This window comes from Protomyctophum bolini (assembly GCF_963924005.1).
Source record: "Protomyctophum bolini genome assembly, chromosome: 15".
In the NCBI taxonomy this organism is placed as follows: Eukaryota; Metazoa; Chordata; class Actinopteri; order Myctophiformes; family Myctophidae; genus Protomyctophum; species Protomyctophum bolini.
The window spans coordinates 31,501,728-31,528,710 of NC_137876.1; the positions used below are offsets into that span (position 1 = coordinate 31,501,728).

At 40.5% G+C, this 26,983-nt stretch overlaps 1 protein-coding gene across 2 annotated transcripts; it reads left to right on the forward strand.

Moving 5' to 3' along the window:
• Positions 1-105: 105 nt before the first annotated feature.
• foxo3a (forkhead box O3A) lies at positions 106-13,471 on the forward strand. Of its 2 annotated transcripts, XM_080784705.1 has the most exons (3): positions 106-1,393; positions 9,620-10,948; positions 11,370-13,471. In XM_080784705.1, exons 1-2 carry the CDS (start codon positions 881-883, stop codon positions 10,943-10,945), a joined length of 1,839 nt encoding a protein of 612 aa, XP_080640831.1. In that variant the 5' UTR covers positions 106-880; the 3' UTR covers positions 10,946-10,948; positions 11,370-13,471. The 2 variants fall into 2 exon arrangements, with proteins under 2 accessions (XP_080640831.1, XP_080640830.1); XM_080784704.1 differs by having other exon boundaries at positions 9,620-13,471.
• The last annotated feature ends 13,512 nt before the right edge of the window (positions 13,472-26,983 follow it).

Here is a 26,983-nt window from a genome sequence, read left to right on the forward strand (position 1 = left end):
GACACCGTCGTACGATGAAGTCTGAATCGGGCTATACACTGTCGCTTTAATTTGATTCCAATCCAGGGGGCAGGTCTCTTCTCTTGGCCAGAGCGTTTGCGTCTCTCCACACAGCAATGATTGAATGAACTGGGTTTCACTGTTTCACACACTGCTTCTCGCCACAGAGGTTGCCTTGCTGGACAATGGTCAAGATGTGAAAGGTTGTACCGATCGAAACAATTATCGATCATTTTTCGAGAGATGGTGGCTTGTTGAGTCTCGATACATTTCTAGGAGTGTTTTTTTTTTTTTTTAGTTGGGCCTATTGAAAAGAATCTCCGCCTTGATGGTATCAGTGCTGCACACACAGGCGACTGTATGGCAGCTCTCTGCACGGATGATAAAGAACTTGGGGAAGGATCTGGTCAAGATGGCAGCTATATATACGGAATGATGATAAGGTGATGCAATGACATTCGTGTGGTAGCAATCATTTTAAGACATGCATGGCGTACAATCGACGGGCGCTTGTAAAGGAACGCCGTTTGGATTCTTCCCAGGACTCTTTTGTGACTCTTCGTAACTACACGTTTCAGTGAATTGCAATGCATTGTCCAGGGGGTGTGGGCTGTGCACACGGAATGGTAATGTTTCTGATAAATCAACAAATGGATGACAACTGGCACGGTCTATAATTGTGTAACACCGCCAGACTGGAGCTTCAGTGGGACGGAAGGCGCACGTGAGAGCCGTGGAAAGGTGTTAATTTGCATATCGTGCATGCATAGCAAACTGTTCTCGAAGCAAAACACACAACATTGATGGAATGCGACTCGGACGTCTTCGTTCGTTGTAATTCTACATCCCTTTGTGCAACGACCAAGATAGCACGAGAAACATGGCCGAGGCGTCGCACAATGAACACCCTCTAAATGTTGAAATAGATCCAGATTTCGAACCCCAGAAAAGGCCACGGTCCTGCACATGGCCCCTGCCTCGTCCAGAGTCTGGTGCGGGAAAGGCTGGAGCCAATGACACTGACGTAATCCCAGAGGAAGAGGATGATGAGAATGACCTCGCTCAGAAAGACAGCGCTTCTCCCAGAGAGCCCACCACACACCCCGTGGAAGTTCAGAGGACCCCCGTTAAAGAGGATTCCACTGATGGGTCCCCGTCAGCATCTACACAAACCCCTGTCACGGGTCTCGGTGGGTTGGCATCCCAACAGTTGAGAAAGTCCTCTGCCCGCAGGAATGCCTGGGGCAACTACTCCTATGCAGACCTCATTACCCAAGCTATTGAGAGCTCCCCTGAGAACAGGTTGACATTGTCCCAAATCTATGACTGGATGGTGAAGTCTGTGCCATATTTCAAGGACAAAGGCGACAGCAATAGCTCTGCAGGCTGGAAGGTGAGTGGTACTAGTAGTGACATGCTTTCTGTTGTCAAAACAAAGACCCTAGTGTAACGCTCACTATGTGACAGCCTTTTATTAGATCCTTGTACAGTAGACAGGGTTTAGGATGATCTATTATTCGCAGTGGCATTTTATCAAATAGGGCTAATCACTAGGATTAACACATTGAATACTTTGTAGAGTGATTATATGGTCTGTAGACTGTAGCCTACTGTGTATGGCTGTAATGTGGACTTTCCTATTGCATGCACAAAGCCAATTGTTCTCCCTGTCCTTTTGTGTAAATATGTACTTTTGTCACAGTATGTATTCGTCCCTGTATCTGTCAATGTATATACCCTGTACCAATGTCACCAAGACAAATTCCTGCACAGCTACAGCACAGTGTTTGCTGAATAAAGCAGGTGGTCAGATTCGTATAATGACTGCATGCAAAACCTAAGAGTGATGTTTGAAATTGAATGCTTTATGGTTTAATGTCACTATGGGTGTCTGTGTATGCAGCTTTAGGATAGTGTGCACTGTTGATAACCAGCAGTGACGTGGAAGACATGTTGCAGTCTGATAGACACAAGGAGAGTTGATACAGTAATGCCAAATTATCCAGATCAGTATTGCACAAAGCCTAGCTGAAGGCATTGCTTTGAGTCACCTTAGGAAACAACAAGGAAATATAACTTATGACTTACTGTCAAATCCAGTCCAGGACCTCCAGATAAAGCTTCCTAGGGCAGCAACTAAAACACCACCATAATGCGTAATTGTTATGTTGTGTGACATCTGAAAATAGCAGATCTACAAGGCCTGGGAAACCAACTAAACTGTCATGCTCATGGAAATGTAATCAAGTCTGATGAATGCTGTGAGCTTTGCAGGATTAAATTGAGGCTTTATCATTCTGTACAACTAAGAAGTGTTTGGCTGTTTGTGGGAGTAGGTGGGGGAATATTCATGAGAAAATAACATTAATTATGGTAATGGTAATGTTTTTCAACCTTGATGAAATGTTCGTCATAAGATGCGCACAAAGTATATTTGTGAGCATCAAGGACAGTAATTAATCTAATTATGCAATACTGTATTTTAGTTATATAATGTATACAGCATTGTTTTGCCTATTTTAATTCAACCTTTACCAGTATCTGGCCATTGAGATTTGCATCTTCCCTTGTGAACTATTCTGCTTGCATAGTAAAGGGTTAATGTTAGGGTTTCAGAAGTGCTGACATCAGCATTTGCTAGGAGATGCTATTTTAGCAGTGTGTGACATTCAGCAATTATCTTTAGGTTGTCCCATCGTTTCTCTGTTTGGGAGGGGACAGCCTGCATAATTTTCCTTTTAGGTTATGGGTATGATCATCTGTAATCATGTTCAGTCTCTGACTGGTGTGTTGTAAATACAGATAACCCCCCTATCTCCTCTGGGAATGCCATAATAACATACATTCTTCCTCCAGTGATGCCATTTGTGCATTGCAGCAATGTTTGGCTTAATCTTGCAAATTGAAATCAGATTGACACTGAATTGAAACAGACACATTACAGATGTGTGCTACTTGACAGTTGTCTGCGCACAAGGTCCCAGATTAGAATTATAACGCTAACATCACAGCCTGGCTAATGCCATTGGCTGCCACTCGGTCACCACACCATCTTTCCATGTGGACCCGGCACCAAGAATCAATCAGCTGACTATAAATTATGTAGGTCAATGTGTAGCAATGTGAGAGAAGCTTGCAGTTTCACTTTGGATGTGGCCTTGGCTAAACTGGCATGGCTCCAGTCCCCTGCTCAGAATGAGGCTTTGCTCAAAGGGTGCTGCAGCACTGCTGTGGCTGTGTGGGGGGAGGGGGACAGGCAGGAGTTGGCCCTTTGTGATTTATCTTTTAAAATGCTTGCATGCCATGTACCCACCAGAAAACACAAAACAAAATGGGACATTTCTCAGCAGCTGAACAAATACAATGCGGCATGTCATTTCTACTCTGCTGGCCCTGGTAGATTTAGCTACCATGCACCATTTTTTCCTTTTTTACCAGTCAGAGAATGCAGAAATGTTATGTCATTGGTCATAGAAACTAACTGTATAGCAATGCTATGGGTGCAGCAAACATCAAGCTAAAAAAGTACATGTTAATGTTGGGTTGAAATATTTTTCCTTTAACAATGTTCTTGAAATTAACTCAAATGTGAAATATTTGCAATATAGTATTTACTGTATTTCCATATCTAATGACAGGCTTCATGCATGTTGAAATTCCATGATGCACCTTGAAGTGTCCTTTTAAATAAATATACTAGTATATTCTTACCCTTTTTAAGGTTTGAGGGAAACACGATGTTTACAGTACTGAGGTCAGCGCTCTGTGAGGTTACTATCCTTGGCTGCTAGACAAAATGGAGTCTTACCTATATGACCACATCGACTATGACTGCATCCAAAAGTATCCAGCAGATGATTTCTATGTAGTGCTTTAGTAAAAATCAAATCTTAAAATTGTAGTTTTGGCAAATTTGTCTCTTACATTAGTTATTGTACTTTTAAATTCTAGTTGTCTGTATTGTACTTTGAAATTCTAGTTGACTAATACAGACATCATTGGAATTTGTTGACTAATCGATTAGTTGATTTAATCAACAAATCTATACTGTTTGCTGTTGCAATCATGCAGATACCAAGAATTCTACTTCAGATTTTACAATGGCTACTGTCTATTCAAAGTCAGAGACTGGAAGAATGAGTTATAATAGGAATATGTATGCATTGCTGCAATTATATATGCATTGCATACTGTATTAAAATAACAAAACCTACGTACCGTATGTAAATATTTTAGTAGGAAATGTGAATTTGGAGAACGCAACTAATGTACATTGTAGCTTCACAGGAGGAAAGACCATGGGGGTAAACTTAAGTTTATCTTCATGTGAGCATGAAGGCACTGGGCAAGGTTCACTGCAATCCACCCCTTGGATTATTAGGGTTAGGGCAAAACGTTGTTATTGTAGGTTTAAATAAAAAGGACGGGGAGCATAATTATATCGTGTGCAGACATTCCACTTTTTATTCCACAGTTAGTAGACACCCTTACAAACACATTGGTGAAGAAAATTCTTGTTAAGAAATGTATTCCCAGATTTTATTAATATCCCCTGACTATATGAGATATTGTGCTGGTGTTACTACAGAAAAGCCATAAGGTCATCAAAATCGGTACTGGTCCTCCTCTGCAGTGCATGAAGACGTACATAGCAAATTCCATGGCAGTTCAGCAAGTAGTTTTAGAGATGCGTATCTTGTTTGGGATCAAGTCCTGGACAGATGGAGGGACGGTGGGACCAACCAACATCGATGTCCTTTGAGTCACGTTAGTGGGGATACAAATATAAAGATAATACCGTGTTTTACTTTATGGTTGGCCTATGTCAAAAGCAAATTGAGTGTTTTTCAAAAACTTGCAGTTTGTGCCATTTGTGTTCTCACAATATCACCACAAAAACATAGGCAAGAACCAACTCACCATTAGCACAATCAAATGAATGGCACAAATACACATACAGTGTAGGGATGCAAATTATTGATAAAATTATCAATTGATAATTGATAACCTTCTCCAGACGTCTTCATAATTACACCCGTTTGGCCTTTCCTTCTTCAGAGATCTTGTGTTTTGTGCATGTGCACTACCGTTCACTTCCTTGTTTACTACCCGACTAAAGTGGCTCATTCATTACTCTAAATCTACGGCACTCTCCATGGTTTTGATCGAAACGGCAATGTTCTGTCTTCATTTCTGACTTAACCTAGCATCTCGTTTGGAATATAAACGCTTCTAGAGAGAGTTTAGATGTGACAGGGTGACGTAATAATGGAAGATTATGTCTCCCTGTTTTGGGGCTTTTCAGAGTAAAACCTGCCTCATCTGCTGGGCACTCTAGCTCCTTTATTCTGAAGGATTCATGGGCAAAGAAAGTGTTAAAGGACCACTTCTCAACCTATCTTCATAATATAATAGGTCCTGACTAATAATCATGAAAAAATGGCTCAATTATTTTCTACTCGGTCTGTGTCTCATAGGAGGGCTGTGGGCAGTTCAGAAACCGTCTTCCAGTGACATCATCGATGGGGAATACAAGCTAATAGAAACTGCAGGCTTTCTAGTTCTGAAAAGTTGCAATGTGAAAATGGAAGCCATCGTTCTCACGATAATGAAAATCTAAACATTTTTGTAAAAAAAATCTTTAAAAAAAAACATCTGCCTAACGATGATGTCACTGGAAGACTCTTTCTAAACTGCCCACAGCCCTCCTAGGAGACACCGACTGAGTAGAAGAAAATGCCATTTTATCATGATTATTAGTGAGGACCTATTATATGAAGATAGGTTGAAAAGTGGTGAAGTGGTCCTTTAAGCTGTGTTTTTTTTATCTGAGAATCTTACTTCCCTCAATAATGTAAAAATCTACATTTTGCTGATATACAGAAAGAATACAAAAAGGGATATTATATTCTTTAATCTTTGACCGTTTGAGATACAGGGCCAGGTAATCTTTTATGAGGAATAAAATTAAGTGAAATGTGTGCTCTCGTCTATCACATCACATGCAAAAGCAGAGACGTTTCTGTGGCTACCAAACCAACCTGGGGTTGGTTGGACTTTTTGATGATGAAAGGGTGGCATTTCTTCCTCAGCCTATTATGTTCAAAGCGAGCCACTCCTGCAAACTTTGGAAGCCAATCTTAGCCAATCACGGTGGAATGTGAAAAATCTGACAGATCCATCGTGCTCACCCGACTATAGAGATAATGTAAATTGATGATGTAATGATATAGTAGTAATATTAAGCTTTGCAGAGCCATGAGGCCCATAGGGCAGGAGCCTATCTCCTGTTTCTGTAGCTTGATGTACACCCCCTGGACATGAAGCTAGTATGTCGCAGGGACCCAACGTGCTTCACAGATTACAAATATAAGAGACATTAAAAGAAAAAGAAAACAAAGATGTGTGATATTTGGACAAAATAATTGTCCAAATAATAATTTAGAGTAATTAAAATGTGTTTCTGCGCAGATTGGTTTGATTATAGGTAAAAACTAACTCTGGTCCATAGCGTTAAGCAGTTTTCCTTAACGCTATGTTACTTTCGATCTGTTGCTCACACCCCCTGCTAGAGCAGCCTCTTGTCTTTAGTAAGAAAATAAAAAATACACCTTCGCTACTCACCAAAACAAAGACGGTTTGTAGTTAAAAGCCTACTTTCCCTAGTGTACCCTAGGATACGGATACACACACACACACAAGGACGGACGGACAGGGGCGAAAACATAGTCTCGGCCACTGCTTCAGCCTGGCGGAGACAATAACACACATGACAATCATTACATGGATATGAGTGGGATTTGCAATATACACTGTCAAATCCTGTGTATATGTGTTCATTTAACTGGGAGTGTAAAAAATTAACCAAAAGGACCTGTGAATAAACACTGCATGCCTCTAGAAAGATACAATATTCCCTCCACATTGAATATGTGTTTGGTCCAAGAAATCATTAGGGATTTTGGCAATGTCTAAAAACCTGTGTTACCATGCATCGTTTAAAGAAAAGTATTCATCCTTTTGTTCCAAGAAGTGGCCAAAGTTAACACTATACGGGAGTTGTGATTGGAAGATATGCAGTCATTATGCAACAGATTCGTAAAATGTTTCTTCAAATAGATCGTTAATGTGTTGGCTCATTTGAGTAAGTGTATCGGTGTAACCACTAAATCAGTCATATACAAAACAAGTTTTTGGAATCCAGTCTTTGGTTAGATTAAAAGCGAAGTTACCTTGGATCTCTCAGTTGATCTGTTCTATTTGTCATCCAAGCCTGTTGCTTATGAGAACACACTGAAATTTGGTTTAGAACTAGCCCATGTTTAGTGGAAGCCATCAACCCACAGAGTAGTTGAAAAAATTGTCAAAGATAGTTTGAGTGAGAAACAGACAAACTAAATGACCATAGGTTTATTCTGAGTGCCATAGGTTTATCCCATCAACTGTGCCAGTTTACGTAGAGGGAACACATTTTTTGAAAGTACCTGTGTGTTGGATATAATAGTCACGCGTGTTGTCCTAACTGATGAAAGTGCTCGCCAGGTGACTAATCCTATAATTAGCTTTGAGCAAGGGCTTTGCTGGAAGTTTGATGTCAGCAGGCCAGTTCATTGACTCATACATGAGAAGACCATAGCCAGTAATCACCAGTGATGTACCACCATTAACAAAACCAGAGAGCTTTCATTCATAGTTACGTTTACAAATTGCCATACCTATTTGTTGTACAGGTAGGCTATGCCCAAATTGCCCATTGCAGACCAGTCTGATTTGAGTTTCCAATCAGGGCTGCATGGTAATGACAAAAAATGGTAAAACTGATTATGTGGCTAGATATTGTGATCAGTTATTATTCAGGATTAGTCTCAATTATCATTTAGAATATTATAATAATATAGTTTTCTATAAGAAACAAAGCGTATGTGATATACATTTGGATATGATATAAATTTGCAATATACAGCCTTAAGTGGCATATAGTTCTTTATCTTTGTCTTGATCCCTTTTGTGATGCTGGGCTATGGACTTTGAATAGGCCCACCGCGGACCCACGTTAATAACATTTTATGAGAATTATACTGGCCCTCTCCCAGAGCCCTCCTGAAAATTTAGTTTTTGAGTGGTGCAACCACTCCATTACAGAGCTATGTGTGTCCCTGGGTCTGTCCGAGCACGAAAACAGATTGTTTGGTTTTCACCATTTCTCAACCGTTTCGGAAACGTTCAATGTAAACAGCCCGCCCCCCTGGCCGCATTCCTGGGGGTCTGGATGTTCCAACCGGGCCAGCCCCCTGTGCACATTCCTGGTGGTCTGGATGTTCTGGGGACCCCCCCGGGGACCCCCACATGGTAACTCTGTAATTTCTCGATCGTTTCGGACACGGGGCGGCTCGCCGGAAACGGCCCGCCCCCTTGGCCGCATTCTTGGGGGTCTGGATGTTCCAGGAACCCCCCCCCCCCCGGGGACCCCCACACGTTAACTGTCATTTTTCGACCGTTTCCGACGCGGGGCGGCTCGCTGCAACCGGGCCTGCCCCGTGGGCACATTCCTGGTGGTCTGGATGTTCCAGGGACCCCCCGTGGACCCCCACATGGTAACTGTCATTTCACGACCATTTCGGACGCTGGGCGGCTCGCCGGAACCGGGCTGGCACCCTGGCCGCGTTCCTGTGGGCCTGGAACTTCCACGGACCCCCCCCCCCCCCCCCGGGACCCCCACACGGAGTTGCACCACTCACTTCACACGGGTGTGATTATTTTTTCTTCTGCAGAGATCACTGCAGTTTCTTTTCTGCTGCTGCAGTCTCATTTAGTTGAGACCAAGCGCGCAGGCTACAGCTGTTTAATTTTGTACAGTGTTGAGAGTGTCTCTGGGGAAATCCTATAGACCTTTCACAGAAGCCAAAAATAGGTCATAGTGTGAGGTGCAGAGAAACCTCTTCTTAAAAGACAGACGCTTAACTCACACTGCAGTGGTTGTATTGTCCCCATAGGCGAGTAGTTATTTTTCTTCAGTGGTATTAAATGGGACAGCGCCATTATATTACATTTAGTAAATTTGTAGTCCTCTGTTGTTGAACACACATTACACAATACTAGTATACTACCGAAAACATGTTACACAAATTACAAAGATCTGGATATTATGAATCACTACTGTATTGTAGCCTAGCTATTCCCTATCTTTTAAAGATTTTCATTAAGTATGCCTGAACTGAAGCCGCACCCAGAACTGTTGTATGATAAAGGGTTAGGGGATGATATTGTGATTGTAATGTGGTGTATTTCGATTGGGCCTTTTGACTCAAAGGCTTTTAGCTTTCAGGAAGAAACAAAAAATACACAGGGAAGACATATTTCAATATTCTAACCACACCCTGGTATGGGGGTCTATTAGTAATGTTAACTTCATAGACGCATACAAAACGAAAAAATTTTGCCCAGATTCTTTTTTATTTCTTTCTTATTTATTAATTTTTCATAAAAAACAGAATCTGCTGGTCTCCCTCTGTGTTAATGTAACTCCAAGAGTTCATTTGGTTCCATTTGTATATACTCTGTCAGATTGAGTCTACAGATTTTACTGTGTTTGACCTCTCTTCATTCCCATTTGTTTCAGAACTCCATTCGACACAACCTGTCCCTCCATAGTCGTTTTGTCAAGGTTCAGAATGAAGGAACGGGTAAGAGCTCCTGGTGGATGGTCAACCCAGAGGGGGGGAAAGGCGGTAAAGCTCCACGACGACGGGCCGTTTCCATGGACAACAGCAAATACATAAAGGGCGCTAGGGGGCGTGCCACCAAGAAGAAGGCATCGCTGCAGGCCGCCCAAGATGGCAGCTCAGAGAGCTCCTCCAGCCTGTCCAAATGGACGGGCAGTCCCACCTCCCGCAGCAGCGATGAGCTGGACGCCTGGACGGACTTCCGCTCTCGCACCAACTCCAACGCCAGCACGCTGAGTGGCCGTCTCTCCCCAATCTTGGCCAACCTAGAGCTGGACGAGGTGCCCGATGACGATTCACCCCTTTCCCCCATGCTTTACTCCAGCCCCAGCAGCATGTCCCCCTCCACAGGGCCCACGGGGCTGTCGGACCTGGCTGGCACCATGAACCTCAACGACGGACTCTCTGACAACCTGATGGACAACCTCCTGGACAACATCAGCCTGACGGCATCCCAACAGCCTCCTCCTGGTGAGGAAGAGAGCAGCGCCGATGGGGAAGGGAGCTCCGTGTTTACCTTCAGCTGCGCGGGAAGCGGCCTGGGTAGCCCCCCTGGCAGCTATGTCCCCAACTCTCTCTTTAGCCCTCCATCCATCGCGAGCCTCAGGCAGTCGCCCATGCAGACCATACAGGAGAACAAGCAGACCACCTTCTCTTGTGTCTCCCACTTCAGTGAACACCAAACCTTGCAGGAGCTGCTCAACTTGGAGTCCCAGAGCCCCTCCGATGTCATGCTCACCCAGTCGGATCCCCTGATGTCGCAGGCCAGTACCGCCATTGCCCTGCAGAACTCCCGTCGAAATGCCATGCTACTCCGCAAAGACCCCATGCTGATGAACCCGGTCAGTGCGAGTCAGGCCCAGGTTTCATCAGTGCCTGGTTGGCAAGCTGGCTTGCCAACTTCCACCAATGGAGGCTTGGGGTTGAGAGCTGCTGATGCCAAACCTCATCACCTAAAGTCTCCCAGCAAGAACGCCTCTATGCAGCTTGGTTCAGCCATGTTGGCTCAGGACCGCTTCTCTGCCGACCTGGATCTGGATGTATTCAATGGCAGCCTTGCCGAGTGTGAAATGGACTACATTATACGCAATGAACTGATGGATGCGGACTGCCTGGACCTGAGCTTTGACTCCAATGGCACCTCTTCTCAGAATGCTAACAGGAACACAGGTAGCTTCTCAGGCTCGAAACAGACCTCACCTCAAAGTTGGGTTCCGAGCTGAAAGGTAAGAGGTCAAAACGGTGTGAGGAAGGGAAATGTATATTAGCTTTCATCGTCCTGCATTAATTGTGCAACTAGAGGGAAGAAAGAATATGTGAAGGTGTATTCATGTAGTGTGAACCCCCTCCCCCCCCGTTTTCTTTCTTTAATGTCACAGGCATTACTTTTGGTACTGTATTTTAGTGTCAAAGACGCAATGTGGTGTCTTCACAAAAGAGGAAAGGTTTCTTTAAAAAAAAAAATAGTGTCTAGGCAGTATGAACAGCATTACTGACTGGTATGTATGGAAACGAAGGACCCTCTTTTGTTTTACGCAAAACATCAACTCTTGTTAGTCTCAGGGAACCATTCATATTATCACAAAGTGATAACACAAAACTGATGACGATGATGAATTATGTTTTCACACCCTGCTTCTTCTCCAGTTCCACACCCTTTTCAAACCTGCACCAACAAAGTTTTTTGCCAAACCAGCTGTCAGCCATTTGGGGATGACAGCCTGTTTACAGAACAAGCTGCAGAGAATGTTACATGATGTTTCCTTGAAAGACACTTGGTATGTTTTTTATTTTTTTCTTGTTTTGTTTAGTATCTTTGAGAGACATAGCCTAAGAGGACTAAATGTTTAAGAAGTGTTATTGAATAGCTTTCTTTCATCAATGCACCACATCATGCACCAAATATCAATCTGTAGAGGTGGGGGGGAAAAAGTTTAATCAAGATGTGACGCGATATACATTGTGTGGTTTTGTATGTAATAATGTTTTCTTATTTTGAGAATTTAACCCTGTGATTTTTAGTGATATTACTGTGAATTCCGTTCCTTATAAAAAGAAAAGATAATGAGCTGCATATCGGACATCCTGATTATACATGATTCCTTCTGCAGCTCCTTTTCCATGTTTCCTGCACCCTCGTCCTCCCTCTGCAATACCCAAACTACCGCACAGTAATCAGAGTTTAGGACAGATAAGGACACTATTAATAATCTACAAGATCTAAGCTAGTGGACACAAATACTGGTCCTCAGGTACTACTGTTTTTCTATCATATCAGACGGATAATTGCAATCGCCTGGTGTCCCAGGTCTAACTATAGCTAACCTAAATGAAATGGACACCAGTCGCAATCCTGGTTATATAGGAAACTAAGGCCTGATTTATGCTTAGTTGTGCGCTGGTGATGTGCATCGACAATATAAGATCTACAAGCTCACGATTTGTGACCTTGTATATCGCAAATCTTTGATGCGTGACACACTGCATCCATGTATAAATGGGTCATTCGTGTCCCTGAGGATTAGGTTTGCTAACCGTAAATATAAGCTATAGTTGCCATCATTTACATTAGCAGTCACCTAAGATCATTCAGTATGAGAATAAAGATGACCATCACACTCTGAGATTCCAGAGCACTTAAATATAGTATTGTAGTGTCCATAATAATTTTGGGAGAGTACTTGGTGCTATAAATAAGATAGCAGGGTGTGGCTGCATATAGAGCAGCATTAGTAGCCTCCCTTTGTTATCAGCACTATAGCAGGTGCTGGACAAATGGTGTTTTTGTGTTGTTTTTGCTTTGTTTTTGCTTTTTTATGAGTTGGAAGTTGTATGGTAACTTAGCATTTAAATGGGTAAAAGAACAAACGCAATATTTAAATTAAATATTGCCAAATGTTTCTGCATTTTAAATAAGTGGGAACAGGGAAGGAGAGGGTATGCAGTCTATAGATCCAGTGCTAAGGGCAAATAATTTACATCAGCACAGTTTTTGTAGGAACAGGAGGATAAAGTTTGAGTTTACATGTTTTGAAAGCTGAAAATGCAGCTGAAAATGACTAAAGGGTCATTTTCAGTGAATTCTTTATTAAATTTAACTTTACCATCAGTGTTTCAGGGAAGACATTTATTGAATGTTATTTTTATTTAATGTTCTTACATTTAGATAAAAGCATTTCCATTAAGGATGTGTGGTTGTACTATGGTAGGTACTGTGTGTACGCACTTCTGTTTAACTAGGCCTACATTGTGACCATCTATTTTAAGCATTTATTAGCACATACATAACAATACAGACAATAGTCTGATAAACTGTTAAATATTTAATTTGGCATTTTTCATTTACAGATGCTACACTTTTTAGGGTTAAGTAACCCTAAACCAAAGGGTTCATAATATTAAGTAAATCCAAACATGCTGCATTGAATCAGATATGTTACTATTGTATATCAGACATTTTGGATTGATTAATTTCATTAGTCCTAATTTTCTTTCAATTAGATTTATCTCCATTGTATTTTCAGATCTAGACCTTTTTGTATTGTACTGTGGTGTATTTCATCATAAAATGCAACAGCCAAATATTATTTTCAAGGTCACATTCTCTGATCTACAGTATGTTTGAGTAACACTCACTGCCAATGTCCATACTGTTCTTTTCCCTATTGCTCCTAACAATAACAAGAGAGAACAGACTTTACTGGGTGAATTTCCTATTGCTATCTTGGTTGTATCAGACGGTGCATGTAAATAAAGCTTGAAGAAGCACTGAATTTATGCCCTGAGTTTTTTTATGTACATTTTATTTTTATTCATACTGAAAGTACCACACAGCTGTAGACATGATTCTGCCACTGAGCAGGTGATTTGCTGTTGGATAATTACATCATGAGCTGAGCACCAATCATATGCTGTATCCAAGAAGACTGGACATGCAGTAACTAAGTGAATATATATATATATATATATATATATATATATATATATATGTGTGTGTGTGTGTGTGTGTGTGTGTGTGTGTGTGTATATATATATATGAAAGAGAAGTTTACTGACATGAACACTGCTCAACGATCTCAATCAGCAAACGTTTATATAGTACATTCATAATCATTTTAATATATATTTTATCACTGCATATTGTGCAGTATCACAAAAACCCCAAAATATTGGAAATATGTTGTTAGGCTCAGCAAAGGATGGCTCTGATGCGACTTGAGAGCCATCTACAGATCAAATGGAGTCATGTCTTGCTGATGCACAAGTGTCCTCAGGAGGAATGGGGAGGAGGGTGTCTGTTGTAGGGCAGTCTCCATGGATACCCTACAACAGTTCAGTAGTAGCTGCAGAGATTTTGATGGAGCCCATGGAACAAAGAAGCTGAGTTTTAGAACGTTGGAGATTTTGAAGATCAATCTTATAACATTTTAAATTTTGCTGATTAATCTTAGAATGTTAGGGATGTCAAAGAGATGTATCTTAGAACATTGCAATCTCAACTGATATAGATCTGTTGAACAGCCAAAACGATTCTGCCATGCCTAATGTGTACAAAGTTTCTTCCACTGTTAAAGTGGAGCAGATGGAAGCTGAGCTGTCTGCTCAGCTTTCAGCTCTTAGGACGGAGCTAGAAGAGAATGGAGTTCCCTTGGGAGAGGCACCCACCAAATCGTACAGGTATGAAAGCAGTTCTGGGTAAAAGTTAGGGCTTTGATTATGTTATGTGCATGTACATTTGTGGGTCAAATAGAACTTATAGAAGCTAGTATTGTAGGGAAACTCACATACAGTTCTTGTTGTTTTTGCAGTCATACAAAATGATATGAATGATTTGGTCTGTTTGAATTGAGTCTTTTCAAAAACGGTTAGATCCAGGTTTGATCCTTACTTACTTTGAGTTTTGTTTCAGTTCTGTTCCACTCCCTAAGGACATTTCCTTCTTCCGTACTGAGAGGGAGCAGGTCCTTAAGAGAGGCCTTCAGGTGAGGATGAAATTAATGGTTGATAATAATATACTGAACATACTGTAGTGTATATCAGCCTTATATCCACTGTCAATAGCATAGCTTTGTACTTGCATTATACTCTATTATATTCAGTAATTTGTTCATTCATTATGCTAAAACTCAGTGAGTTCAATTCAAGATCTTATATTTTATTTATGTTACTCTTATCATACACAAAAATATTGGGGTGTTTGAGGTTCCATACAAAGAACCTGTTTACCAATTTATTTAGACCTGATTCTACATATTACAAAATGTCATCTAAATCATGACAGTTCAGTATCAGTGGTTCTCAAACCTTTTCATGTCAAGGATTCCCAGAATTATATGTAATTGGCCACTGACCCCAATCTGAAAATATGTTGTTCCAGGGACCCCCCCTGTTGTGAAAGAATAATATATTCAAAGATTTGCACGTTTTCAAGAATTTTCTAAAATAGTGCCACGCTATGACTTTGTAGATCTGCTGTTTTGCAACAAATGTTTAAAACAAAGTGGTGAAAAGCTATGAGGTAACACCACTGAGTTCTCAGGTCTAAATGGGTTAATGGTGCTTAACCAAGTCTACTGGTTCTGTGCTGGTTCTTCAACTTTAGTTTAGGCAGCTCTAAATGATTCTATAAGCATCATTTGATGTGTTCTACACCTTTAAATAGGTGCTATTCCAAAAGAACTACAAGCCAAATAACCACTTTAGGTGCTACTTGAGAGAACAAAAAAATGTGTGCGAAAAATGTGCATAATATGCTACTTTGGGTAGTAGCATAAATATACTTGGTATCTTTCTTATCTGTATCTGTCTTATCTTTCATGAGTACTTCATGTATAGGATGATGCCTGCCCTGAATTTCCCTAGGGGATCAATAAAGGTCTATCCATAGCACGTTTTATTTAGCTGAAGCTCAAATATACTGTAGAATAAAATGATGAACTAAGGTTTAGCTGCAGGGGTTTAGTTTTTATATACCATGGAGTACGAGCATTTTCCATATTTTTCCAAACCATATGGGAGGAAGGTGTCGGAAGCGTTACCGGTGATGTCTCCAGCCCAGGTCATACAGACAGAATTGGACAGTTGCCTGAATATGGAGTATACAGCTGAGAGCCTACCTCCTTTACTGCACCAGGTAACCTGCAATTTATGTGTACAAATGGTTCACATTTGTATACTTTAGGAATTACAAAGGGATAAATGAACACTGAAGATTTGTATATAAATTACAGAATAATATTAGTCAAAGAAAAACAAAACGCACAAAAATAAATTGAAACCACCTATTCTAAGAAAAATGGATTTAAGTTGTTGTACCAAAAATAGCCAATATACAACCTTACAACGTTGTGACACGTGATCTTGTAGATCGGCAATTGTTGGCGAATGTTCCCACCAGAATAGGGATGCTGGGGTTCCAGTGAATTCAAGAAGGATTTGCTGTGTTCTGGCTTTTCCAGTTCTATGCAGACAGATCATACCAGCTGGCTCAGCTCAAACATCAGCTCATGCTGAGATGGACGAGATTCTGTCGCCACAGCGTTGTCATTGAGAAGATGTATCCACACTACAAGGTGACACTTCTATAATAAAATGCATGAACTTAATGCTTCATTTAAATTATACTCTTCAGGACGACAGTGTCGCTTGACAAGCTGGAAAGTGACACCATCGATGGAGTATGAATTAAGATGAAAGCTGCATTGTGTGATATTTCTGAGCACAAGCCATAAGGCCTCAAGTAATAATTCTCTATGAAGGCTTCATTGACACACTACTACTGACCATTATGTGCACTTGATGGTCTACCATGTGTTTTTTGTGTTTTAATGTTATAGAGCAGTAATTCTTTGTTTTATTTCAAGTACAATTTGATAATATATTGGTCTACTGTGAAATTCCTTTAGTGTTAATATAACTATGATCACCTTTTCGCATAGAGTGTATTTGAGAAGGTCAGGCAAGAATTGATCATAACATGAAACCTTCATAATGATTATGATTGTTTTTCACTGTGTGTACAAGCTAGTACTTTCAACATCTAAAACATGTTTCAATACATTTGAAAAGCTTTGGATTTGCAACTCACTTTTGTTGTGGTCAGGACCAAATGTCATATATGATGAATGAGTATGAGGATGCCGTTCAGAGGGCACGTAGGCTGGCTGTGTCGAGAGAGAAGATCCTCACAGATCGAGGAAACCCAATCAACGTGGTCACTCAGGACGACGTTGTCATTTACCTGAAATGGCTGGTCTGTCACCTGCACTCAGTGAAGACCATTCATAACTTCCTGCATGTAAGGACCTCAAGTTGGTCATCGTTATTATTTTAGTTTTATTATTCCAATTAAATATTGGTTTGCTTGTGTGCGTGTGTGCGTGCGTGTGTTGCTTGCATGCATGTGTGTTCTGTTTTTGTTTTTTACATTAAATGTTTGTAAAACATACACAACTTATTTCACTTGTGTCTGTTTTTGGTTTACAGGTGCTACACTACATCCCATCATGTGATAGAAAGGATAAAGGAGAATCATCTCAGCAAACCTTCCCAAAGGATCAGTTAAATGAACCTCAACCAGGCATGTGCACACATAGACATCAAAAGGGGCTTCAGCCCCTGACATTTTACCCGTCTGTAAAACAACTGCCCTTTCCAGACCAGGAATGCAGCATTTACTTTTTTTTGTTTTTATTCAAAAGTTTTTTGTTTTTTTTTACACTAAATAATAATGAATAATCGAACACAAGTAAAACATACAAATCAATGAAAACAAAAAAACAGAAGAAAGAAACAAAAAACATAACACACAACAAAAACAAACAACAGAAAAACAGCTTGACATAACTACTATAGTACAGCATTTTCCAAGTTGAGTTAGGCAGGAGAAGAGCTGGAGACGTGACTCACAATACACTTCAGTTATATAAAAGCATATTTTTCAAACACAACAACCACTACATGACACTTTTACAGACCCAACAACCTCTACACATATATTGAAACACCCAAATACAATATCACAGAAGTCCATCTAAGTATGAAACTTTCCATTTTTAATTGTAACCTTGCGGTCATTTCTTCCATTATGGAATGCAGCATTTACTATGGTGAAAGAAATGCAAATGCAACTCCTTATGCCCTACCCGAAGTAAGCGTTCAGGAGAATTGCTTTTTTCGAACTTTCCTGAACTTAAATGCAGCATTTTCTTGACATAATTTGCTTAGAAATCCATGTCGGTTGCCACGTCTCCAGTAGATAAAGAGTGCTCCGGAAATAGCCGATCTACAAGCTCTCATCGTGTCGCAGCACGACATGTTGTGAGCTTGTACATCTGCCATTTCTGCAGTTTTTGTCCAAAAGTGCCCTCTTACGGAATCTCAGCCCCTGCCTCTCTAACACTCTCTGCATGTCCCTGGACTCAACATCTTTATGGTCAGGGACAAATCACCACCAACCTCAATATCTAAATTATGAAACATTGGCTCTTACCTACGAAGTCAAAGTGCAGTTTGCAGTTAAATAGTTTTCTTAGTTAGTGCACACTAGGCTTTGTAGGGCATTTAATACCATACAAAAATCCTGGTCTAACGTCACCCTAATGTTTTTTCCATTGCAGGACTAGTAGAAGATCTTCCTATACATACTGTTAAACTGAAACATTTTCGTGCTGAACTGCACTCCTTGGTTTCCTATTTCCACCTGCCTTACAACATTGTAAACCTCAGGACCACTGGCGATGAAATGGAGCTATTCAGCATGGTAGTACAGTTGTTTGATCCACATATCCACTATACTGTATATTACAATATGACACCACTACAGAGACATCTCTTGCAATATACAGTAATTATTCTTGGAACAACCGTGGGCATCTATCTGCCATCAAGCACAAACTGTGAATACGGAACTGACATTCAATACTACCACTACTAGACACACTACGGAGTGTTTGCCATTAGAATATATCATCAGAGCTGTTCTTTGTACAGGTGTCAAGGGAGTTCAGAACAATCTTCAGAAAGCAGGAGCTGATGAGGACCTTTCCCCAGTGTGACAGCACAGAAGTCAAAGATAGCCAGTGGGGGAGGAAAAGTCCAAATATGGCTTTGAAGAAAGAGGCAAACTGGATCCCCTTCATCCAGGTCTGGATGAAAAGATCTCATAACCCAATACTTTAAACGTTTAGATAATAACAATAAGACATTATTTAAAGACTGATATGTTTTCATATTAGGTGTGGTAGCTTTGTGCTGTGCCTGAATACGATTGCCCCCCACCCTCGGCTCTCCCCTCCCATGCTGCTCACCTTTCACATTAGTACTATTGTTCTGTACCAGAGTACTTTCTGAGTTACTATGTCTTCAGGTTTTAAAGGGCATTTCAAATGACATGGCATTTCAAGAAAGCAGTTTACTGTGTTTTTATGCAGATTAAGCCCTTGAAACAGGATCCGTGGCAGAAAAAACTCATCACAAAGCTTAAGGAACATAATTCTGTTGATGAGTTACTGAAAATGTACAGCAGATTTCTTCAGGTAATGATGGCTATGACAATTACTCAACCAGGAATTTGGAATAGTTGAAAAATAATGATTAATGATTGATGAAATGAATGAAAGTATTTGAGACTTTATGTATTGCTAGTATTGCAGTCTGCACCTGCTGACACATTTTCAAGTAATATTTGGCCAGAGGTTTGCAAATAATTTGTGCATATGTCCGTCTCCGTACATCAATGTTTAGCTCTGCATATGTTTCCTTCTGATTCTTATCTATTCAGGCCTCAGATCTGCTCCAAGTATGTGAAGCTCTAAGACAACATGGTGCTCATGTTTGTGAAATGCAAGGTGGAAGGTCTTCTTCAGTGGCATCACACACAAGCAGACCAAAAGAACAAAATACTTTGCAGATCTGGGCCAGTATTTATAATGTTGCTGCTATCTCTGAGGCATGTATCAGTACTGTTATTTATAACATGTTGTTTTGGAAGGGAGGAAGTACTTGAATTCTCTCAAACCCATCTGTGTCAGACTTTTATAATATACTTTTGTGTCCCCCTTAGGACACAAAAATGGTCGGCTCATCTAGACTCGGAACCACGAGAGGCCCGGACAAAAGGGATTGGAAATGCAAAGTCACGTCTGTAAGCACAAAAAGTAAAAGGTTTGTACAATGCACAGAGAAAATCACAATCCTATAGAATAGGAATAGAATGAAGAAAGGCATGTCTCACTGTTCTAATTACAGTTACAGTTATATGGACAGCGTACAGGTCCTGGGACTAGATGGCAGCCCAGAGGAGGGTACCTCAGACCCCATCATAACCAGGGGGGCTTACCTGTCCCTTATTTACTTACGCCATCTCAAGATCCGAGAGCTACAGGTGAGCTACACAGGTCCCTTTTCCACCGGTTGGTTCCCAGTGGGAACCGGTTCAGTTCTTTTTGGTTTTTAGTCCATGAGCCAGAGCTCCAAAATTGAAACATTAATTATGAATTGAGTGTAGCAAAACCATACCTATATTACATTGTTATCACCATTAAACTTCCCCAATTGAGTACTTACACGAAGACAATGATTTATTGTATTACAAATTTTACATTTTTAAATATGCAAATGAGGCATTATGTAGGATAATATGCAAAATAATCAAAAATATGAAATAGGTACTACTGTGGAAGGGTTATCATGTATTAATTTACTTGTATTGATCCTATAAACAATTTAATATAGGGTATAGTTTGCCCACCAATTTTGGAGCTCTGGCTCATGGACTAAAAACCAAAAAGAACTGAACCGGTTTAACCTTTATGGGTCAATTTGGTTACATTTGCACACTCTCATCGGTTTAAATAGATGGATTAACATTGAGGATATTAATGTGTATATAGTTAGTTAGTTTCTTCCAGGAAAATCCTATATTCTGTTCTACAGAATAATATTCATCTTTTTATGTGAACTTCAAATGTTGGTTTAAATTCTAATCCATTATCCGTAATGGAAATCCGTAATTTACAGTTGTAAACAATTTTATTTTAAAACAGATTATATACATTTATTGACCTAGTCTGACCAGCACATTGTATGTGCGTCAGTAGAATCACATTCATATTTATAAAAGTTAGTGTAACACCTCTTCCTTATTAATGTATTTTGTGTCATACAACCAGCACATTCAAGTAAGTCACCATATAGTTCAGCCTTATTGTTATGATTCTCTAATATTAATGTTCATAGTTGCTCTGTGTGTCATACTTTGCATCTAAACTAACCCAATAAGCCCTGGGAAACGTGCTAACCACGTGACTGTCAGTTTGCTAAATTATAATGACTAGTCCTTACCCGTTCTGAATATATGAACAGCAAATATATATATATAGTAAATATATATATATAGTAAATATAGTAAATATATATATATATATATATATATTTATATATATATAAATTGCATTGCGTTTAAATGCTTAAAGGTAGAGTAAGTGATTTCACTTAATTCAAATATCACTTATTTTTTTGTTTTGTTGTGATAATCCTCTCTACTATAGAGTGTGCTGACCATATAAGGAGTTCCTCCCTGTCCCCAGTTAACCCCTGGGGGTCAAAAAACCTTAGGTTTCATTTTTGACTCTCTATCCTGATTGGACGAAGGCTTAGGTCCCACAGCCAAAAACGAAACCTTTTGAGTGAAATCACTTACTCTACCTTTAATCCTTCCTGTCCGTAGCGTGTCTCTCTGGGAATGCTCAACTACCTGCGCTCTGTGGAGAGGACCTTGACGATTGACCTGGCTGGTCTGAGCTCAAGGGGAGAACAACTGGTCGCCACTGCAGACGAGACAGGCTGGATGAACGCAGCCAGAGGGGGCAGTGGGCTGACTGGAGGTCTAGGCTCCCTCCATTACAGCCACAATTCTCCTGTCGACTACAAAGTGTGTACTGTGTCTGCCAATTGTGTACACTGTAAGGTCCTTAGTGTTTGTTTCACTGTAGGTGTACAGTTTTATGTAAAACTTCCCAATATTATTATTATTAGTAGTATTATTATTTGCAAATACTTCTGTTTTTGTTTGTATGGAATATATATATTGAAACATGAAACAGAATTATGGACCAGTAGGCAGCCCCTCATAAACTATATAGAATTCTTCTACTCTATTGGGCTTTCGCAGCTCTCCACATTGTTTTTTCTTCATCTTTATTTTTTTTCCAGGTGCAATGCTCTGAGTTCATGGAGTTTCCTGAAGTGGAGAACCTTCATGACTTCTACAGTGCAGAGGGGCGTTTCATCCACACTCAAGACCAGAGAGGCCTCTATGTGGTGTACGATGTTGCCTTGCAGGACCTGGAGGAACAGGAAAATCTCCTGGCTATCGTTGCCTCCCAGTTCATCCAAAGGAACAGGAAGGAGCAGTCGGGGAAGTTTGAGGGCTCCGTACCTCCCGCAACAGATGTTCACTCCTGGGGTAGGATGGATGTAGACCGTGTGGCGGTGCTACTCGACTTGTGGACGTGTGAGACAGAGTTCTTGGAGAGCAAAGTACAGGTGCGGAGTGGTGATAATAATGGGGAGATTTACTTACAGATATCTTTGTTGGCTTAGCTCTTGAACACATTTTCAGAATGTAAAGCATAATGACTTTGCTGTATTATTTACATGTCGTATTTCTCAGCGGGCATTCTGGCCTACTTAACAGTACTTAACCTTTATTTATCTGGGGAAGGGTTTTATTGAGGCATGCAGGTTCATTTGCAGCATTGTCCTGCTTTACATTCACATCATTACACACATTCTCACCTGGGAGCTGCATAGTATAACCACTCACTGTCTTCTACTGCTAAACACTGAGTCGCATCACTGGACAAACTGGGGGTGAAGTGCTTCTGTGACTCACTTTACAATACTTAATTTCACAATGTAACATTGTGTCTTGTCTATTTTCAGCTCCTGAACTGTTACTATGAAGCCTACCAGCATGTGTCGGGGGGTGAGGAGAGGTTCGCCATGGCCCAGGTTATCACTGATATCATGCACAGAAGGCCACAACTGGACCTGGGCCATAATCACTTTGTGCAAGCCTACAGGGCAGAAATGGCTTGCCTTCAAAGTCACCACAACCTCATCAGAGCAGTTCTGGACTGTCAGGTAACTGTTTAATGGGGGATGAAATTGAATTCACCATTGTTGGCACAATTAGGACATTGTTCGAGGAACCTCATACTCTATGATTGTTGGTACAGATGTGGAAATCAGCAAAATAATGTAATGTAAAAGTGTTTAATGTAATGTAATGTGTGAAAGCAACAGTGCTTGAATGACAAAGGCAGATGCCCCTTTCACAATTTTAGGTTAAAGGACCATTTTTTTCAACCACGGTTCATGTTTTAGGTTGTTATTAGAGAAAGTAAACGATGAGTATTACATTTTATTCGTTTGCTGCTTTATTTCGTTTGAATGATTTTAGCTATTATTGACATGCAGGCATTCGAACAACCTTAATATGTATTTTCTTACAACATTTTACAGTGATTTCTTTATTGTTATTTACTATAGTTGGCAGGTTATAAGTGGTTAATTATGCCTCATAGAATCCCTGTGTATGGGACTGATTAAACCTCTTGACCTACAGTACAACTCTGACTCTCATGTTTCTGTCCTTTGACTTTCTCAATAACAGGGACACTGAAAATGAAATGGAGGCATTCCCTGTAGTAATATTGTCATTCAATCTGCTTATATACTGTATATATATATACACTGCACCGCCACAAATATAATCAAGTATTGTGTGTTCATCCTCAGATTGACCAACAGCGCCAGTATATCCAGCGCATATGGAGAGGTGGTCAGACAGGCTCAGTTAATGAATATGGCCTTCCACCAAACTATGTGCCCAAACATCTGGTCTCACTTGGTGGCAGCAGGCAAGTGATACACAGATAGCTGAAGTATATTTATATTGGATTTAGTGTTTGAAATGCATTTGATGCTATTGTTACACAATGCATTGTATGTTTTCCTATCGCAACCCTGTTTACAGCCCTGCACTGAACAACATATTCCTTCTGGAGGTTCATCCGTCCCTCTGCCTGGCTGCTTCAGTGTATCACACGTTGGCCAAGGCTCACACAGAGCTGTGTCAGCTGCAGGGGGCTGTGGGGCTTGCCGAGAGAGTGAACCTTGAACACAGGCTCTTACAACAGGCTCTACAGAACTGGAGCACCCTGCCTTCACCTGGAACCTCCTACAGCTCTCAAACACAAAAGGATGTACGTTTTCTCTGTATTAGCATTATGTATGAATTTTCAAATAAGTTTTCTAAATGAAACAATGTTTTTTTCATGTCTCACCTATGAAACATAAAGTATCACATATTCTATTTCTTCCCCACTGCAGTTGTTTTCAGATGTGTTTTTTGATGACCCAACTCTGGTCCACGGTGTTGGTCTGTCTTTGATAAGGTCTGCCGAGGAAAGGGACATGAGGCAAGGGAAGGAGAAGCAGTTCCACGCTGTGGACACTCTATCCAAGTTGTTGGAGCTGGTGTCCATCCGTCATCGACTGCTGGAGTCAGCCTCTGAGACTGCACATCTGTCACAGTTGAGCTAACACTCACACACCTCGGTCAAACTAGAATCTTTTTCAACATGGTTGTTTTATTCTTCCTCAGAGTGCCAGATGGGTGGGGGTTGCCGTACTGATGAAGTCAGCCTCTGAGACTGCACATCTGGCACATTTGAGTTTCAAATGGGTCATATAGTGTGGCAAAACAACCATTTTAACCCTGTTCGAGTACAGGATGTGCTTGTGTTTTCACATGTTAAAACTTATACCTCCGGATCAGACAAGTTAACGTTTAGGTTTCAGGTTGCAACAGTGTTTTCAAGTAATTCCTCTGTTTCTGACTGCCACATGGGTGGGGTTTACCAGATGGGACAACACAACAAGTTCCAGGAAGTACAGTATAAACGACTTGTGTACTTTTCTATGATTAAGAGAACGTGTGATGCAAGCCTATCCTGATGCTATGAACTCCACCCTTTTGGTGAAAGGGTGATGTTAAAAATAGGTTGAAACAAATGCAACAACAGAAAGCATGTACTATCTGACCCAGGTTTGCTTATATTACACAGAGAATATACTGCATAATTAATTCAGTATAGTGTCTCAGCACAGCTGGTTGAAATCAACAATGTTTGACAGTTTGAATTTTAAATCTTCCTTCCTGCATGTAAGTGAAGCTCTGAAACAATGAGTAATTATTACTTTGACCCTCATAGGTTATATCGAAACCTGGCCATAGAGCTTGGCTTTGATGAGTTCCACCTGTATTTGAGGCCTGTGCAGTTTGAGCTGGCTGTTCATAAAGACAAGCTAGAACATGGACCATTGTTTATTACCGCCCTGCTGGAAGACAATAGCTGTGTGGACAGGTCATTATCAATAGTCTTTCTTCTTTCATTCATTGACATCTACTGTCTACTGACAGCAAAGAAACTTGCCAAGACTAATATCATGAAAGGCAGATATGAAAAAGATGTTCACTGGCAATCAGAAATAATTTGTTTATGAGCTGAAGATTAGATTTTCCCAACTTAACCTCACCCCTCATTGTGTATATGTTGTTTCTACTCTCATTACAGTAATTATAATATAACTCTGGTGGATTGCATATTATGTAATTGCATTGATGTAATCCACCAGTAAAGCATTGTACAGAAGGAAGTAATGTTCATCACCCGTTTCAGGTACATCCCATCCAGTCTGCCTCTGAGCATTCAGGAATTCGACGAGAGCCAAATTGGGAGGTTCAGCTTCAGCTCGGAGGAAACTGTTGTACATGTACGTTCAAATAAACTACAGGGGTTTATCAGTGAATCAATCAATCAATCAATGAATCAATCAATCAATCAATCTGCCTCTCCTTAGCTTATGAGCAGACAGAGCATAGAAAACCTACAGGTGACTTTGGCCTGCCAGGTTTCCCAGAAGAACGCACTGGTCGCTGTGGTGAAGCAGGTTTGTCTTTGCTATTGGGCAGAGACATCAGCAGGCCCAACAGAGGTTTGAACATTATGCTGCATACTGTAACTTGACAGAACAGCATTAGCATGGAATTATAAGGTTACTTCCAACTGTGTTCAAAGTAGGCTGAATGTTTAACCCAACAAGTACCGGTATTTAATATCAGCCACATGTAAAGAACATGCTACAGTTGAATTAATGTTGATTTCCTGTTCATGTTTAGGGCCAGGAGAGCATTCCTTCTGACAATGAGACAAAATCCTACACAAGTTTTGATTCACAGATTTGTAGGGACAATGACAGCATAAAGAAAAAAGCTGAATCTGTTCCATCAAAAGCAGCTAAGAGTTCTGTCATTGGAAATAAGGACAGGTAAGCTTAACTGCTAGATGGGAAATTACATGTATGATGATTGGTAGTATCCATTCCATTGAGGATGTTGGATGTGCACAATTAAGGACTAGAATTTGTTGAACTGTGATTTATTTTGTTCATGCAGGCTAATGGAAGCGTTTGTGTCTATTCAACTGGAAAAAGTGGGTTTGCGTGATGAGATGCTGAATTCGTTCTTTAAGAAGAAACAAGCACTCGGGGGACTTATCAAAACTTCAGTGAGTTGCACAACCTGCACTGCAGTATAACTAAAGCTATTCAGGTGTTTCAGCATGAAGATAAACATGATTAAAGAATGACTTCACTTTTCAACCTATCTTATTATTATAATTGGTCCTCCTCACTAATGCTCATTATGGCACCATTTTTGTCTACTCAGTCTGTGTCTCAGAGGAGGGCTGTGGACAATTCAGAAACCCCTCTACCAGTGATATTTCGCAGTTTTTTTTTAGTACATTTAAAAAATATGCAGGAATAGAAAGCCTGTTTATTAGCTTGGATTCCCCATCAATGGTGTCACTGGCAGGTGTGTTTCTGAATTGTCCACATCCCTCCTCCTCTGAGACACAGACCAAACTACAAAAATACCACATGAAGATAGGTTGAAAATGGGTGAAGTTGTCCTTTAACTACTCACAAATTAAAACTAACTAGCCCTTACCCGTTACAGACAGACATTCAGACATTCAGATAGACATTGTCAGAATTATAGTATGAGATTATGAGATTATGAGATTATAGTATCAGATGATGAGATGATGATGATGATGATGATGATTATGATGATGTATCTGTCTCTCTCTCTCTCTCTCTCCCTCTCTCTCTCTCTCTCTCTGTGTGTG

Excerpts from the sequence above, each read along its gene's own strand:
- foxo3a (XM_080784704.1), top strand. The coding sequence starts at position 881 with ATGGCCGAGGCGTCGCACAATGAACACCCTCTAAATGTTGAAATAGAT. Across the intron at positions 1,394-9,619 it reads ATAGCTCTGCAGGCTGGAAG|AACTCCATTCGACACAACCT; the intron begins GTGAGTGGTACT and ends CATTTGTTTCAG.